The 19,289-nt window shown below is 35.6% G+C and overlaps 1 protein-coding gene and 1 pseudogene across 1 annotated transcript; one reads left to right on the top strand and one right to left on the bottom strand.

The window, feature by feature from the left end:
- Positions 1-641: 641 nt before the first annotated feature.
- Positions 642-5,630, bottom strand: LOC128015003 (DNA polymerase epsilon catalytic subunit A-like; annotated as a pseudogene).
- A 2,857-nt stretch (positions 5,631-8,487) lies between these two features.
- On the top strand, positions 8,488-18,232 carry LOC128013976 (leucine-zipper-like transcriptional regulator 1). Its single transcript, XM_052597189.1, has 21 exons — positions 8,488-8,710; positions 8,835-9,015; positions 9,094-9,156; positions 9,239-9,295; positions 9,760-9,839; positions 9,915-10,023; positions 10,137-10,217; positions 10,358-10,415; positions 10,926-11,065; positions 11,342-11,543; positions 12,230-12,340; positions 12,435-12,527; positions 12,633-12,728; positions 13,946-14,126; positions 14,219-14,388; positions 14,477-14,633; positions 14,731-14,857; positions 16,210-16,359; positions 16,679-16,784; positions 17,212-17,292; positions 17,719-18,232. The coding sequence occupies exons 2-21, from the start codon at positions 8,846-8,848 to the stop codon at positions 17,833-17,835; spliced, it is 2,349 nt and encodes a 782-aa protein (XP_052453149.1). The 5' UTR covers positions 8,488-8,710; positions 8,835-8,845; the 3' UTR covers positions 17,836-18,232.
- Positions 18,233-19,289: the final 1,057 nt, after the last annotated feature.

The raw sequence follows: 19,289 nt of genomic DNA on the forward strand, positions 1-19,289 counted from the left end.
AAATAACATTAAATAATGATGAATTTATTATTAAATAGTTTGACCTTCTGAGATTGGGATATTATGTATTACATAATACTGAGCTCCTGCAATGACCAATTCTGTGAAAAAAAAGAACAAAAAAACTTCTTCTAGTGTTTCAGACCTGTTCTGAAGAAAACAACTTTTGCTCTTATGAGAGAAAGAAACATTTGAATAAAAGAGTTCAACAATGCCAATTCACAAGGGTTGGATTCAAATTGCACATTGCACAGCATGTCATTTATCTCCATGATGTCTAGATCTTTGCCTCTGAGATAAGAAATCAAATTATAATGTGGTAATGTAAAGTGTGTAAGAGCCAGGCAGTGACATGGATGTCTCAAGTTAAACTGGGTAGCTGCTGGCAATTGCACCATCCTATATGTGGATACAAAACCCATAAAAGCAATATTCTTTACAGAATTAAATTCATAAATGTCAAAAAGAAGCAATGTCCAAATGGACCATTACCAAATAGACATAAGTTGCATGCCACTATGAACAATAGTGATATGCCTCATCTGCAAATATCATTGCAGATTCAGTTAGTAACCATAATGACCAAAATCATCATTCAATTACTTAGGAAGTAATGACAGAAGATCATTGCAAAGGGGAATTCTTCATAAAAAAAATATTTATTAACAAATAGAAGTGTTCCGGTACAAAATGTTTCCACTGTTATAATGTACACACATTTTAGAAGAATTCTAAACAGAACAAAACATTTGTAGGTGGTCCATTAGCTATAAAACATGAATTACCATTCCACAGTTTGGGGCAGTAAGACTTTTAAACCATTTTTGAGTCTCTTATGTTCAATTTGTTAAAATTTAGTATTGCATCTCTTGCTCACCAATGGATCCTCTGCAGCGAATGGGTGCCTTCAGAATGAGAGCCTAAACAGCTGATAAAAACATCACAATAATCCACTCCAGTCCATCAATTAACATCTTGTGAAGTGAAAAGCTGCATCTTTATAAGAAAACAGACATTCTTACTTTAAACCAATGCTTCTGATCAAAATACTAGTCCATAACCTCTCGATTCTAAGTTAAAAACATCTTGGATTTTTTTGCTTCACAGGATCCTAATTAATGGACTGGTGTAGTGTGGATTACTTGTGGATTATTGTAATGTTTTTATCAATTGTTGTACTCACATTCTTACGGCACCCATTCACTGAAGAGGATCCATTGGTGAACAAGTGATGTGATGCTAAATTTATCCAAATCTGTTCTGATGAAGAAACAAACTCATCTACATCAACTTCATTTTCAGCAAATTCTCATTTTTGGGTGAACTATTCAGAATCAGAATCAGAAAGAACTTTATTTATTGTCGAGAATGCTTGAGCATACAAGGAATTTGTTTCAGTGACATAAACTTCCAATACACAGAGACAACAACACTAACACACACACACAAAAATGGAATTGTAATTCCTTTAATGAATCATTTCTAAATAAGAGTATTAAATTATTTCCAATTAAATAAGTCTAACTAACCCCAAACATTTGTATTAACATTAAAGTGTACCATAAGTACCTCTGTTGTGATCTCCAGCACAGCTACAGTACAGCAGCATGTTCGCTTTCTTCAACTCCTTTGCATTTGGCACATTCCTATGATGGGATAAAGTGCCATTTACATAAGTGAACGTCAAAGGATGTGCATCTCCATTACACAAGGACATTTACCACTCAAACATTTTTATTTTCTAAATCCTCTAAAACCCTCTGAAAGCATCAGAAACATATTAAATAATGCTGTTTGTGTCTGTCACCAGGTCTTGTAGTGTGTAACTCATGAGCCTCTTCTGGAGCCATTTCTAAGCACTCTGTGTCATACTGGGCCTGAGAGTTAGAGCAGAACCACTGAGGAAGAACCAAACCATCCTACAAAGGTAAAAAACAAAAAAAGAGCGAGGTGAGAATGTGATTTGCTTTTATGGCTAGCTTGATCACATGACAAAGGTCTAAAGATGGGAAAACACCAAGTAGTATTAGCTTAATGACTTTCAAAAAACCTCTGGAATCCATTAAGCAAATGTAAAGATGAATGAGTAGCAAATCATCAACCACACATTCAAATAAAAGATAAACTGTAACAAGAGCCCTGTTGTTACCTGGGAAACTTTGCAGAGGTCAAGATCACGACAGAAGTCACAGAGATGGCAGATGACCTCGGGCAGAACGTAGGAGTTGCAGGGGTCACAGAACTGGGCGTCCTCTGAGAATTCTCCGACATCCACCAATCACAAGAGATCTCGCTTCAGTTCGTTCACCTGATTGACCATGTTGACGTCCTGAGAGAGCACCTGAAGGGACATTACAAACAGAAACAACATGAGACAGGTGTGAGGACTGTGTAAAAATGTACTTTTTACTCTTTAAAAGTGTGTGGTGAGCAAAATTTTGGGGAGGAAATAAGTTTCTAATGCTCACCAATTTATCTGATCAAAAACACATAAAAAAAAGTAACACTTTATACCTGGCACAATTTAATATAACTGTTTTCTATTTGAACGTAATGCAATTTATTCCAATGAAGGAAAGCTGAATTTCCAGCTGTTATTACACCAGTCTTCAGTGTCACATGATCCTGATTCGATGCTTGAGGAACATTTCATATTATTATGAATGCTGAAAACACCTGCAGCTTAATATTTCTGTGGAAACCGTGACACAGGATTTTGTTTCAAGATTATTTGATGAATTGAAAGTTCAAACAAACAGCATTTAGTTGAAATAGAATCTTTTTTTTTAAGTGTACTGTCACTGTCATGCATTGTTACAACTTTAGGAGTTTAAAACAGTTTAGTGCAGTATAAAACCACAGAAGCTGGAGGTACAGTACATGTTGATACCCGACAAACGTATTTAATAAACTCCAGAGCAGGGTTGTTGAGGGGCAAGTAAGAAGCAGGAAGAACAGGAAACATCTCTGATGGGAGCGTAACACTATGAGTGCTCGAAACTTTCTGAGTGATGGTGAAGAAGTTCTGTGTGAGTTCACTTGACACATACAGTACTCCTGAGAGAATGTAATCAAACCTACAACAGCACAAAGACAAGAAAAATATAGACATTTTTAGTTTCACATATAAATATGCCTTTTCTTGCAAACCTTTTTAACATTTTAATGCAGTCATAAACAAATTACCCATTTGAAAAAGCACTCAATGGTACTCAATTGGTTTTTCTTCAGCTTCATCTTCATCCTCACTTCTATCCTCCTCTTCTCCATTCTTCTTTTTTCTTCTTTGTCATGCTAGAGTGGGTGGGGGAAAATGTCTTTGAAAAATATCTGAATAGTATATATAATAAACATTTTGAATTTTTTGTACACACAACTTGTACAGAACAACAAAAGGTTTCTAGGCCCTTTGCTTTACCTCTCATACAGAAGGCTTGAGGGCAGATTTCCCTTCATCCATCCACAGCAGAAACTCCCAGCAGCAGGAGAATGTGATGGAAAGAGAGTGGAATATCTCCTTTGAATGGATACTAAAGCCGAGACACAACACATGAAGACAAAAAGTTAACAGAAAATATATCCAAATAATTTAATACCAAAGCCTGGACTTCAGACTTTCACATTGCATGAGAAACTCAGTTAAAAGTCTTAATGGAGAATGAAAAAAAATGTAAAAATGTAAATGCCCTGTTAGTGATGTACTCCACGTATGCGATGGCGGCATCAATGCACCGTTTCTTAGTGCAGAGGATAAGTCGGTTGAAGTTTCCATAGATCACAGATGATCCCAGGCACTTAAACTCTGTCACAAGTCTGACGTGTTTAGAATAAGAAGTGTGAACAATACATGTAGTCAAGTGGCTCAAACAATAGTGCATTAACTGATTATAATATATACTTTGAAAGTTGTATTGAGAAAAATCATCTGCTATGTTAAATGCATAGAGGTAAAATGTACACAATGCAATATTTAAAAGAACACTTCATCCAAAAAAACATTTTTTTAAGTTTGTTTCTTCAAAACAGATATGGAAAAATTTAGTATTAAGGGAATCTTCAGGATTTTTAAGCTCAAATTTAAGACTAAGATCTTTTTTAAGACCTGCACAAATAAAATAAATACCATATAAGCGGGGTAGGGCAATGTCTATAGTACCATATTAAACCGTAAAATTAACCAGTTCACATTTAAAGCTGTGTTTGCAGGGTAAAAACATGGGTCAATTTTTGCATTGTTCTGAACTCAGAACAAAACAACAGTTTTACTGAAAATGCTCATTCATTCTGCCAGCAGGTGGAGTGATTGGTAACAGCAGAACACAAAGCAGCGCAGCACCAGACTTTGAACTGCAGTGCTCATGTTTATTTCATGAAGTCATAGCCTTTTTTAGTTTAATTGTCACATTCAGCCATATAGCAATTCAAAATTTTCTGTCCCCAAATTTAAGACCTCTTGAAATCATAATAAAGACTTTCTTGTACAATTAAGGACTTATTGAGGCCTTAAATTTGATACAACTAAAAGACTTTTTAAGACCCTGCGGAAACCCTGATTATTACAGCTGTTGCTCACAAATGGATCCTCTGCAGTGAATGGTTGCTTTCAGAATCAGAGTTCAAACAGCTGATAAAAACATCACAATAATTCAGTCCAAATCCATCAAGACCAAAATACAAGTCATCCATAATATTGCTTTTAACAGTGAAAAAAATCAATATTCTTCCCATTGTCCTCTCACATAAAATCCACCAAAACATTTCAGAACTGTCTTAGACTGTTTTCACATATAAATGGTGCTTGATCTGTGCATATTTCTCTCCTGATTCATATGTGATGACTTTTGTACTAAAGAAAGCAATATTATGGACTTGTATTTTAGCCAATTGTGATGTTTTTATCAGCTGTTTGAACACATTCTGACGGCACCCATTCACTGCAGAGGATCATCTTGGCCTGAGGGTGAGTACATTTTTAGCCAATTTAAATTTTTGGGTCAACTATTCCTTTACATATGCATTTTTGATTATGTGTCACATTCCTAAACAACCTTTATAAGGTTTTGGACTTCATACTGACACTTTTCAGCACTGATATACAATAACTGGAGACTTAATCTCTTGCAAGTGTACATTTTAAACTTTTTTTTCTCTTTTGTACTACTCATTCTTAAAAAAAAAAACTTAGTAATGCACCTTCAAATAAAATACAGTTACAATAAAAATTAAAAAGCTGCTTTAAGACAAAGTTCTGAAACTGTAGATAAATTAATAGAGCAACCTTCTGTAACCCCAAACAACAAAGCTGAAACTTCTTTGAGCTGTACTCACTGCAGGAAGATCTTCTTCATTACCGGCAAAAATGCATTACCTGATTATCAGCATAGATGTTATGATACTGTGTGATCTCTCGAACCCAACCAACAATCCTGCATGAGGACAGAAAATAATGAGAACTCTTTACTCTGGCCTTACTCATTTCTATATGCATACCTGAATGTGTTGAAGTAGAGTGCAGTCTCTTAGTCTATGTGTCAGATCCTGTGTCTCAGTGCACCGAACTGAATTTGCTTACCTGTGGAATAGCAGCCATGGCTATTGATCTCCATGGAGCCTCTTTCATCACTCTCCATCACCAGTTTGCTGTCATCAGCTTCTTTTCCCCCCAAGGTCCGGCCGTGACATAGGTGACAGCCACAACAAGTGGTTGTGCTTCCTCAGATGACGTGCAAGAAATAGATCTGATCTAATGAACAACATAAAATCTATGTTGTTCATTGAAATAAAATAAATTAAACATGATAGAAATTATTCGATTATTTTAACCATTAATTTTTTTATGTCTCTTTGGCAAGTACTAAATTTACTAACTCAAAAAATAAAAATTAATAAAAACTATTTTAAATATTTTTTAAACCAATAAAAATGACAAGCACATATTAATAATAATAATAAAATTCATTTTGAAATATATAAATAAAAGTATAGTAGTATAGTAGAACTTAGTATACTTAGTATAGTAGAACCTGCCTTCACACTTTCAGCGTGAGTTTATGAATTTTCAGCTACTTGCATACCACTAATGACTCACCAACAACAATAAAACTTCATATCTCCATTTTCATACAAATCGTTCATACTGTTCCGCCCTTTACTGTCTATGGTGCCGCTGTCATGAGAAATCGAGTCCGCCCGAGAAATCGAGTCCGCTTAGGACCCCGAGTGATCCCATTGGCTCAACGAACATTTAATGGGTATTATTTTTTAGCGCCTGATTACAATTCCTGCTAAATCGCGTTTTTATTTTTGTCGTTTGAACTTTGCTATAATGACCATTTATGTACTTTAAATTACATATTTCATAGGCTAGTATATAGCCGACGAGCTATATGTTGTGAAATCAAACATTTCTCGTTTTTTTTTTTTTTTTTTTTTACTCGCGTATCAGTATAGCATACAGCTTACTCGATGTGTGTGTGAATTTATATTGTTAATCTAAATGATATAATATCGCAATTGCTTGTGCAGAACCGTGCTATTGTTGTATTATATACAGATATATTATTTTATGTAAACGAATGTCATATTAATTTTACATGAAATATGTCAGTATGCCTATTATATTTATATAGTGATACAAGGTATTTTTCCAGTTTGCGGAAGCATTGGAATGCAAGCTTGTATGTCTTTTAAGTTCTCTGTGTGTATTTTCCTCTTCATTCTTTCTTCTTTTCATATGGACCATGAGTCTGAAATAAAGAGTAATAATAATAATAATATACCATTTAGTATAGTAAGTGAATAATGGTTGTTTGTGCACTGAAAGTAACTAAACATACAGCTAGATAGTTTATATAGATAGCAATAATTGCTATATAATTATAACTTGCAATTATAATATAATGATTCTACTGTTGTTGTTTTTTTTTTTTTTACATATAAATGTTCAAGCAATATGCACACTATCAATGTAAGTCATTTATACATTTTTCAAAATGCATAAAATTTTCAAAGAATCTTTACAGAAAGACATACTGTTGTGTCTATATGGTCAAAAACACCCTCACTGTTTTAATAGTTGGTGCTAAATGCATTAGTCGTCATACATACAGCAAGCAAGCCAAAGGCAACGGTGGTTAATAAAGAAAAATCTGTAAGATGTCGATACTGGAGTAAAAAAACACTGGGGACCAGTTCTCCTCTGTATATTCAGTCATTTGGTAAAATCATTGGTAGTTAACAGTGTTACTGCATTGATTCAGCTGTAAGGTTAGAGGTTAATTGTGCCATGTACAGGCAGCAACATTGTTTTCTCTGTGGCCCAGGTGAGGCATGCAGTGGCAATGAAGAGTGCTAAGGTGCAGTCATCCATTCATAAATTCTTGCTTTTTTGCTGAAACTGGAAACAGTTCATCCTATGTGAAGTCCATTGTGGAAGATTGGGGAATCATCAGTCTCAACGTAAAAAAAAGTGTGGCCCGGTCCAACATGGCGGCGACGTCCCTAGTGGAGGTGACGTATTTCCGCTCTTGAGTGGAGCTCCACTCGCCCATATGTCTGCAGCAAGGGGCAAGGAACTCGACCGGAAGTTGAAGTCGGGTGGGGGCTGCCATCTTTTAGCAGAACTTCACTTGCGTTAGCATTCCCATTGACTCCCATTCATTTTGGCGTCACTTTGACAGCGAATAACTTTACATCTGAGGCGTTTAAAGACTCTGTTTGTCCATTATTTATTTCTAAAGATACACGACAATGTATAAAGTGCTCCATTACCTTCTATGTTACATTATGGCCCCGTATAAACAGTTTTTGTAAAAAATAGGCTAACGATTGCGTCATAACCACTCGGCTCTCTGTCGCATTACCGTACAGACAGGTGGAGAAGCTCGCAGGCAATTAACTTAATATGGCGTACTGGCGTTACATTTTAAAATACTATACAAAATAATTAATCAGAATACTTACTCCTGCTCACTCACGACAAAGAACTCCCCGCTTAAGCTCGACGTCTCTGCAAGATTAACGATGGCAGTTTTCACGCACAGCCACTTAGAAGATTTACATCTGGCAGACAGGTTGCTGACGTCGTCAAGCTTCGTTTGAGTCTGCGCGTAAGAAACGGAAGTGCTAAAAAACGCTAAAACTGGGCTTCATTTAGCTCAATTGAGTTCCAATGGGGTCGCTGTGTCCATTTCTTTTACTGTCTATGGTCTGCAGCCAGACCCTCTTGGCCAGCTCCAGTCACCTTCCTGCTTTGCTCCCGTCCCTACTATTTTCAACCAATGAAAATGCAACGTCACGCGTATGACATCATGTGTTTGAGTCCATCTAAGAATAAAAAAACTAAGTTCGGTAATAAAATTAAATTAATTGTAATAAAAATTGTAATAAATTAAAATATGTGTAATTAATTCGGTGTGTTTTTATGTTGTTGATGACGTCTAGTGTGCTCTCCTCCAATCAAAGCCGCGAATCCGCGCATGTCAGTTAGTCTCGTCTCCTCCCTTGACGTTAGGATCCCAAAAGCTAGAAGACGTGCACTTTTTATTTATATATATTTCAGAATATCATTTCTTTCTATCGACTCGTTGCAGTGTAATATTTAATGTTCTTTTCATATTACGGTTTCTATTATGCTTTTAGATTATTAGACCGTGGCAGATGATCAGATACAGTTATCACGTTAGCGAGGTTAACGTTAGTCAGACTGAAGGTAAGATTGTAAACAATCATAATCTTTCAGGCAACATGATTTAGATGAGCACTTGCAAACACATTAACGTTAGATTTTTTTTTTCGTTCTAAACGTGATCTTCGGCTGGAATAAACCTTGTTAGATGTGAACTGAATGTCATGGTTTCCTGGAGCCATGTCTTGTAAATCCAAAGTGGCTCCTAGTGTTGATTTTGACCACAGCTGCTCTGACAGTGTTGAGTATTTGACACTCAACTTTGGGCCTTTTGAGACCGTCCACCGCTGGAGGAGACTACCACCATGTGATGAGTTTGTGGGTGCAAGGTACACTTTTTATTATTAATGTTTAATTAGATATTTTGTTTTCAGCTTTAAAAACTGTCTATATTGGGTTTCTTGCAGGCGTAGCAAACACACTGTTGTGGCATACAGAGATGCCATCTACGTCTTTGGAGGAGACAATGGGTGACTATTTGTTTTTCTTTACTTACTTCCTTAAACTCCAAAATTTGCAGAAGGATCTCATTTGGATTAATATTTCTTTCAGCAAGAACATGCTTAATGACCTGTTGCGGTTTGATGTGAAGGACTGCTCATGGTGTCGGTGAGTGTTGCATGACAATCGCAAGGTGGATGTGCTTAAAGGGTTAGTTCATCCAAAAATGAAAATTATGTCATTAATGACTCCTCTTCATGTCGTTCCAAACCCGTAAGACCTCTGTTTAACCACAGTTTAAGATATTTTAGATTTAGTCCGAGAGCTTTCTGTCCCTCCATTGAAAATGTATGTACTGTATACTGTCCATGTCCAATTCTAACTGACCCTCTGATGTCACATGGACTACTTTGATGATGTTTTTATTATTTTTCTGGACATGGACAGTATACCATACATACATTTTCAATGGAGGGTCAGAAAGCTCTCAGACTAAATCTAAAATATCTTAAACTGTGCTCCGAAGATGAAATTGAGGTCTTATGGGTTTGGAGTCATTTTTTGGGTAAACTTACCCTTTAAATATGATTTTATATCGCCTCTTATATCTATATATTTATGTTCTTAAACAGGGCGTTTACTACTGGGACCCCACCAGCACCAAGATACCACCACTCTGCTGTTGTGTACGGAAGCAGCATGTTTGTGTTTGGTAGGTTTTCAGTGTAACATTTAATGTTGTGTTTTCTTTCCCGCGTGTTCAATGTTTTCGTTACTTGTTTTTTAGGCGGCTACACTGGAGACATCTATTCAAACTCTAACTTGAAAAACAAAAATGATCTATTTGAGTACAAGTTTGCCACTGGGCAGTGGACAGAATGGAAGGTGGAGGGACGGTAAATCATATTGATCATTACTCATATTATCTGTAATACTCTTAATTGTGTTATAGTCTGTCTGACACACAATTGTATTTTTAATGCCTTTTTCTTTGTATTTTATGTTCCAGTCTGGTTGCCAGATCGGCTCATGGAGCCACGGTCTATAACGACAAGCTTTGGATTTTTGCTGGATATGATGGAAATGCCAGGCAAGTGTATTAGTGTATCTTTACACAGCTTTGAATATCAAATATAAATATGTTGTAACCTTAACAAATCTATTCCAACATAACACTTTTTTTTATGTTGCTCAATATATGTATGAACCCTTTTTTTTTGTTTCCAACAGGCTAAATGACATGTGGACCATCAGTCTTCAGGACCGTGAGCAGGCATACTGGGAAGAGGTGACTATATTTGCATAACTTTAATTCAAAAACAGGATTGTTTAATTATGACAGCGCCGTTATTAAACCAATTTTAACTCGATTTAATGATTCTGAAGACATTATTTTATGGCTAATCCTGAATTAGTGCCAGTGACAGAAAATGCAAACATTACTCTTTGTTTTCTGCTAAATCTGTAGATGTCAACATCCAAATTGCAACATAAAATGACAAAAACTTTGTCATTAACTGCAGTATTTGAACATGTATATATTTGGGGGAAAACATTCTTAAAAGCTATCCATGATAGAAAGTTTTTATTGATATTTTTGAACTCTGTATCATCAAATTAGATAATATTTTGCCTATTTTTCAAATCACAATTATTTTATTTTCCAAGATGCAGGACTGTGTTATGTGATTTTAAACTTTTACTTAAGGGTTTTGTGTTCACATTAAAGCTTATAAAATACACAATTACCTGCCAGTAAACATGCACCATGATTTACTGCTTTCTTTGTTTCCTTTAGATTGAACAAAGTGGTGAAATCCCACCTTCCTGTTGTAACTTCCCAGTAGCTGTATGTCAGGATAAGATGTTTGTTTTCTCCGGCCAAAGTGGAGCCAAGATCACCAACAACCTCTTTCAGTTTGAATTCAAAGGCCACATGTGAGCACGACAAAGAGGAACATGATTAATGTCATTTCATGTGTAATATGCACACAAGCTTTTATCATGTCAAGTCACATTTATTTATATAAAGCTTTATACAATACAGATTGTTTCAAAGCAGCTTCACGGTAATAAACAAGATAAACAATGAGAGTTTATCAGTTTCAGCTATAAAGCAACTCTATAATACAGTGGTGTCATTTTCAGCTCAACATTACATAAAGAGGAACTATAATTTATTTGTACTCAATAAGCAGTGTATTTTCTCTTCAGATGGACCCGTATCCCAACTGAGCACTTGCTGCGTGGCTCCCCTCCGCCCCCTCAGAGACGCTACGGACACACCATGGTGGCGTTTGACCGTCACCTGTATGTGTTTGGAGGGGCGGCAGACAACACTCTTCCCAATGAACTGCACTGCTATGATGTGGACTCCCAGACATGGGAGGTCATTCAGGCCAGCACGGACAGCGAGGTATTAGAGAATACAAAGGAATGTGACTTTGAATTACCACAATAAAAACAAATTTATAAACAGGCATTGCAAATTAGCTTTTCGTGATGTTATTTTACATTTTCTATTCATTAAAGAATCCTAAATAAAGATGGATTGTGGTTTCATCAAAATGTTAAGCATCACAGCTGTTTTGAACATTGATATTGAAATATTACTTGAGCATCAAATCATCACATTAGAATGAGTTGAAGGGTCATGTGACTGGAGTAATGATGCTGAAAATTCAGCTTTGCATCATACAAATAAATTAAATTGTAAAATATTTTGAAATAGAAAATGGGTATTTTAAATTGCGAACTTTTTTTTTTTTTTTTTACTTTATTTTTGGTGTGAAAAATGCAGCCTTGGTGAGCATAAGGGACCTATGTCTTACCTACCCCAAACTTTTGAACTGTAGTGTAGTAAACATAAAAACGCATGATAATTAATTTATTTGCATCGATTTATATGAAGTAAATCTGAACAGATCATAGTACCTATAAATTCATAACAACATTATAAGCACCAAAGACTCAATTCTGGATGTTTTCACCATTCTTTTTGATGAGTTAATTGAGTTTCTCAGTTGTTAGTGGAAAAGGGTTTACCTATTGGTCTGTGGTGTGTAATCTATAATTCAGAACTGTGATGTGGATTTCTTACAGATGCCAAGTGGGAGGCTGTTCCATGCAGCGGCTGTTATCCATGATGCCATGTACATCTTCGGGGGGACTGTGGACAATAATGTGCGCAGTGGAGAAATGTACAGGTTTCAGGTGAGGGTCTGACCTCTAGAAATACATCTGTTTAGTTTAATTCAGTTGAACATACTATATTATTCTAACTGTTCTTTATTACCTTGTGTACTAGTTTTCTTGTTATCCAAAGTGCACACTTCATGAGGACTATGGCAAACTGTGGGAGAACCGTCAGTTCTGTGATGTAGAGTTTATCTTGGGGGAGGTCAGTTTGTCCTAGAAAAAAGAAAGTCTGATACACACTGTCAATCTGAATAATTGGCATTGTTTTAGTAATAAATCGCCTCTACTCAACTGTTTGTGTTTACAGAGGGAGGAGAAGGTCCTGGGTCATATTGCCATTGTAACAGCTCGCTGTAAGTGGCTCCGCAAGAAGATTCTACAGGCGAGAGATCGACAGAAACAGGTCTGTTTCATTTTCATCGTTTGAATGTAGATATACATTCTTTTAAATGTGTACATCCTTATTAAATATGATTATGAGTCAATTCTGTACGCATCTTTAAGGAGAAATTAAAATAATGTTAACAATTTATTGTTAAATATTAGATTTTTTTTTTATAGCTGTTTAACTTGCACTATTTTTATTTGGGTTATTTGCATAAATTTTTTTATCCTTGGTATTGTTCCATTGTCCCGGTATTGTGGTCGACCGAAATGTGTTTTTTGACAGCCGATGCTGATGCCGATATCTTGGAAATTAGGGGGGCCAATAGCCAATATAAAGCCGATAGGATTTTTTTAAATTATGATTATTAATATTTTAAAAATGTGAAATAATTTGACAGTGGATTAAAAGAAACATGCTTATACTTTAGATGACAGTATTTTTCACAAATAAATAAATATTTAATAAAAATATTATTTAAAAGACTTTATTAAAAAAACACTGTAACCAACAGGGAACCATTAATCATATTTTTCAAATAAAGCAAGGGTAACCCTCATTTTACATACAGCACAGCACACAGTGAAAATGACATGAATATGACAGTGGGCAAATGCATAAAGCGCAATATAATTTGAAATCAAAAGATAGTTTAAAGCATTCAATCAAAACAAGATCTCACAGCTGGATTCGACTAAATTTGCAAGGTTTGTGAAATTAAATGTTCATTAGTCATTCAAAGATTTGTTTAAATTATATGAATGCATATTTGCTTAATGCTGATGGCAAATGAGAAAGTATTATAATCTTTGCCTTTCTATTACTTATAGGCCTAATATAAAAGCAGTCATCATAATACCTTCTGTATACATTCATTTCTTTGTTGAACCGTTCTGATTGTTTGACAGACTTCCATCTATGTTAGACAGAACTGTTAATGACGATGACGACCAAGAGAGAGTGTGAGCACTGTATGCACTCAGGCGCTGCCGCTCTCAGCAGCGTCAAAATAAAAGTCCTGCATCGAACACATCAGCCAAGCAGAAAAATAGTATCAGCCGATATATCGGCCTTGGTGACATATCGGTCGACCACTAATTTTATCTACATTCTTTTAAGGAGGAATGAAAATTCATGTCCAAATCTGTTTACTTTTGGCCAGTCAGAATGTAAAATAATATTTAGCCTCTCTCTCTCTCTCTCTCTCTCTCTCTGACTCTCTTTTTTTTTTGTAGAAGAGTAAACTGGAATGCAATGAGGAGAGTGAGGATTCTAGCTCAGGCAGTCAGAAGGACAGCTCTGGAAGGTCAAGGGGTCCTCCTTTATTGGAAGTGTCAATCAGAGAAGCAGACGCACAACCATTTGAGGTTTTGATGCAGTTCCTGTACACAGACAAGATACAGTACCCACGTAGAGGTAAGTTACACTAAACACCTGTTTACCTGATATGCCTTGTGAAGGTCTGTTTAATAAGAGGTGAGTGTCATTTTCTTCACGTTTCTCCTCAGGTCATGTCCAGGATGTGCTGTTGATCATGGATGTGTATAAACTTGCTCTGAGTTTCAAACTGTCCAGACTGGAGCAGCTCTGTGTTCAGTACATTGAGGCATCTGTCGATCTGCAGAACGTTTTGAGTGTGTGTGAAAATGCAAACAAGCTACAGCTGGACCAGCTCAAGGTAAATTTGAAGTAACACACTCCTGATCACAAAATGACCTTGCCAGAGAGTCAAATACTCTTTTGTATCTCCATATTTCTGCCCCCAGGAACATTGCCTGAACTTTGTGGTGAAGGAAAGTCACTTTAACCAGGTGATCATGACCAAAGAGTTTGAGCACCTGTCCACTCCGCTGATCGTGGAGATAGTGAGACGCAAACAACAGCCTCCTCCCCGAGTCTATTCAGATCTGCCGGTGGACATTGGTAAAAAGAAAAACATCTTCTCACATATTTTTGTACACACAAGCTTTCAGGACAGATGCAAAATAGGGCATATGGCTCAAAAAATATTTTGTTTCAGGCACATCTCTGGTGCAGGACATGAAGGCTTGTCTAGAGGGGGCGGGCCATGAGTTCTGTGACATCATCCTTTTGCTAGATGGTCATCCGCGCCCTGCACATAAGGCCATACTTGCTGCTCGCTCCAGGTAATGAACACGATAGTCTCCAGGGCCTATAACAGGACCTCAACAAAAACTCACTTTGCATGTAAAATATTAAAGGGGCAATTCACCCAAAAATGAGGTTCAAATAAACAGTTGACAGTAGGCACTGAACATAGGATATGTATTTTTTTCATATTATGGTTGTCAGTGGCTACCGTCAACTGTTTGGTTACCAACATTGTTTAAAATATCTTCTTTTGTGTTCTGTCCCTTTAAAAAGATGAGTGTATGACTGTGTTCTAAATAGACCACATTTACATATAAACAATGGGCCTCATTCATTAAAGTTGATTAATAATAAATGAGTAAATTCAGAGTTAATGTGTCCATTAAACAGACCTTCCTGAAAACGAGCGCTGTGTTTTACCCATAGTTTTCAAATCTCGGCTGAAAAAAAAGTGACAACGTAAATTAACTAAATTAACTAAAATATTATTATAGTAGTCAAAATAAACTGTCATCCATTTGCCAGAAAGAACACATTTTATGCACCATTTACTCATGGTAGGGAGCAGGTGGACCTTCCATACCAACTGACATTTTTAAATATAAAAATTTTCATAAATTCGAAAGTATATAGAATTCGAAAGTCAGAATGGCTATATTTAAACAAAAATTATTCTGCTCGTGTCTCATGAACGATGCCCAATGTTTGTTGAAGTGAATTATTTTTTATTTAGATTTTTTTCAAATTTTTATACATATTATTTTATTTTTTAATTAATTGAATAACTTATATGTCAGTTTTAGGATATTTTCTGTTTTAATTTGAGTAATTCAAGTACTTCAGCTCAAACTAAATTAAAATAAGAAAGTTTGCCTTTGCAGCCAACTGAAATATTTACTGAAATTGTAACTGAAAGTTGTTTTTATATATATATATATTATATATATATATATATATATATAAAAGTGTTCCTGTAGCTCAACTGGTAGAGCATTGTGTTAGCAAGCAAGCGCAAGGTTGGGGGTTCGATTCCCTGGGAACACATGATATGTAAAAATAGATAGCCTGAATGCACTGTAAGTTGAAAGCGTCTGCTAAATGCATACATTTAATTTAATTTTATTTAAATATATATATATCATTTTTTTTTTTTTTACCTTTTTAACAAATGTGTTTTAATAGATTAGGTTAAGAAGAATAGCAATGCTTTGGTTATGCAGCAAGTGATCTGGGTATTCCATGAACAATATGTGCAGTGTAGTGCATATTACTTATTTTATTTTTCTACATAAATAAAAGCTGGTCAGCCATTCTAAACCTGTCTTGATCTTTTTGACTGTGTCTTTTAATAATTTACCAATTGATTGCCTTCTCGATTCTTTGACAGTTATTTTGAGGCCATGTTCCGCTCCTTCATGCCAGAGGACGGGCAGGTGAACATTTCGATAGGTGAGATGGTTCCAAGTACACAGGCCTTTGAGTCCATGCTGCGTTATATTTATTATGGGGACGTCAACATGCCTCCAGAGGACTCGCTGTATCCTTATTACTGCCTCATGCTCTTCATTTTATAGCACTGTATGCAATCTTTATTTTTGGTAATGATTTTGACCCCCTTTTCTATTATTATTGTTGTTATACATTTGAAAATGTAAGTGTCATATTAACAAAAATTCGGACAAAACTCATCCCCCTTTGCAAGAGATATGAATGATGCCTCAAATAGTGTTATTGTTAAGGAGATGTGTGCGCTTACTTGCAATTTTCTAGGTGGATGATAAAACAGGTGGAAGAAATCCATAGATTAAATTGGAGTGAAATTTTAAAAGATTTGTTTGCCCTTAACTAGCGCACAGATACCTGTTTGCAGCACCTTATTACTACGGTTTCTCCAACAACAGACTGCAGGCCTACTGCAAGCAAAATCTGGAGATGAATGTTACTGTAGAGAATGTCTTACAGGTATATATCAAATATCATACACTACCAGTCAAAAGATTGGGGCCAGTCAGAAATTAAAGGAATAGTTCACATAAAAATGCAAATTTGCTGAAAATGTACACATCCTCAGGCCATCCAAGACGTAGATGAGTTTGTGTCTTCATCGAAACAGATTTAGAAAAATGTAGCATTACATCACTTGCTCAAAAATGGATCCTCTGCAGTGAATGGGTGCCGTCAGAATGAGAGTCCAAAACAGCTGATAAAAACATCACAATAATCCACACAAGTTAACATGGCAGCGTTATTTTTGATTCTGTCCATCAAATATTAAATGCTGGTGTTTTGCACTTTCTGTTCATCAAAGAATCCTGAAAAAACATTCAACATTCAAACCATTTGATGATCAAGAACTGCATACGCATGCTATCACCTTTTGTATCTTCAGATCTTGGAAGCAGCTGATAAGACTCAAGCCCTGGACATGAAGAAACACTGCCTGCATATAATAGTCCATCAGTTCACCAAGGTGGGTGTGCTATTGACCACAGCTCTGAGCGTGTGCTGGCTGCCTCGCCACGGCTAAAAACACATCACCAAGATATTCACTGCCACGTGGACTGCCTCTATAAACTGTTAAATGTGTCATTTTATTAATACAGAGAGATCTGTAACTGCATTTAGGCCTATTTAATCATGACCAGTGTTAACAATCAATTAAACTCACACCAGAAGTCATAAATTGTCCCACTTTTGGCTACATCAAAGAATTATAGAATATTTTAAATGCCAGTGAGTGCCTTTGTTAACAGAGTTCCCTAAAAATATTTTACATTCTGGTCTATTTGGCCCTGTTTGGACCTTATCAGTTTCTTTTTGGCTGTTTATTTGCGGTCTCTTGCATGGCCTGTGTTGTTTACCATTTATTTCTTTGGTTCTCCTTCCTTCCCTGAAGGTGTCCAAGCTCCCCAACCTGCGATCGCTCAGCCAACCGCTGCTGTTGGACATCATTGACTCGCTGGCATCCCACATATCAGACAAACAGTGCACTGAGATGAGCTCTGATATATAGTTTCTCCTCCCCTTTCACGTCCCATCCCATCCCTTATGAACTTTTTCATTTTTGCTTCCACGCCATTTCCTTCCCTTGTCATCCAGCACCTCATCCCAGCCCGTATAATCCTGCCTCACACCCCACCTCAGTCAGATTGGGTCTTGTTTGCTGCTTCACGTTCCCCTAGATTTGATTGGCCTAATTGTGTAGGAGAAACATGCTGGATATTGTAAAAATGGTAAAACTGCAAAAGGTTAGACTCACATTTACATTCGTTTTAATGTGCATATATTTCTGACAAATACCTTTATTTGGTAGTGCACATCAAATCTGTCAATGGCCAACATTGGTGTTTAATTAGACATATAGTTATTGTGTCCCACATAATGAAAGAAATTCACAAAAAAAAAGAAAAGGAAATGAGATACTTCATAAAGAAAATTAATACATTTTAGGGTTACCTTTTTGTGCGTGTGTCTTTTTTATGACAATTATGAAAATTTTCCCTCTAAATTACAAGAGTTAGAGTTTAGAGTTCAGATATTTTACTTTTTCAATAGTGGCTTTCATTAGTTTCTTGATAATAGTTAATTAAAATATAAAATAAGTAAATAACAGCATTGCAACAAGTGCAATATATATATATATATATATATATATATATATATATATATATATATATATATATATATACACACACACACACACAGACATATCTATATATATATATATATATATATCTATATATATATATATATATATATATATATATATATATATATATATATATATATATATATATATAACCATTATGTGTATATACTCTACAATTTAAATACTAAAAAATAATGAAATATTCTTTGCAGTGAATTGATGATATTTGTTTTAATGATGAATATTCATTATTTAAGCAAAATGTCATTTTTTTTTCTTTTTTTTTTGTTATTTCTTTTTTGTGTGTGTGTAAATATGACCCAGACTTGATCTACTGCACTTTATAAATATAGTAGTACTTTATTTATCCCTGATCCTTGTAGTGATTCTGCGCTGCTTTTATTATCCTGAATTATGCCAGTGCTTGTTATTATGCAGTTATGGCATATATTTATAAGCAGATCATCACAACAGTCAATGTTAAGACTCGTGTATGCTTTACTGTAATCATTGAGATAAAGCAGAGTGCTCTGTTGGTCCTGTGGGCAATATGCCTTAATAAATTGTGCAACATCAGCAGACTATGTTTTGTGGTTTATATTACGTATATGTATTATATAAACAATATGAGATGACTTGAGGGGCTGTACCATCGATGATGGCTAGAAACAAATCTGTAAGTATCTGTTTATTCATCCTTTGTGCAATGTGGTAAATAAGACTGCATTACCATCCTATTTAAAGGTGCTGAAAGTGGCTGTTTTCAAATAAAAAAAGGTCTCTGGGGTGGTACCTTTTCGAAAGATACTCTTTTGTAC

The sequence above is a fragment of the Carassius gibelio genome, chromosome A5, assembly GCF_023724105.1.
Source record: "Carassius gibelio isolate Cgi1373 ecotype wild population from Czech Republic chromosome A5, carGib1.2-hapl.c, whole genome shotgun sequence".
NCBI lineage: Eukaryota > Metazoa > Chordata > Actinopteri > Cypriniformes > Cyprinidae > Carassius > Carassius gibelio.

Bases quoted from the DNA above. Each gene is read 5' to 3' on its own strand.
- LOC128013976 (XM_052597189.1), top strand. From the start codon at position 8,846: ATGTCATGGTTTCCTGGAGCCATGTCTTGTAAATCCAAAGTGGCTCCT. The intron at 9,016-9,093 runs GTACACTTTTTA...GGTTTCTTGCAG, and splicing joins GATGAGTTTGTGGGTGCAAG to GCGTAGCAAACACACTGTTG. The intron at 16,785-17,211 runs GTATATATCAAA...TTGTATCTTCAG, and splicing joins CTGTAGAGAATGTCTTACAG to ATCTTGGAAGCAGCTGATAA.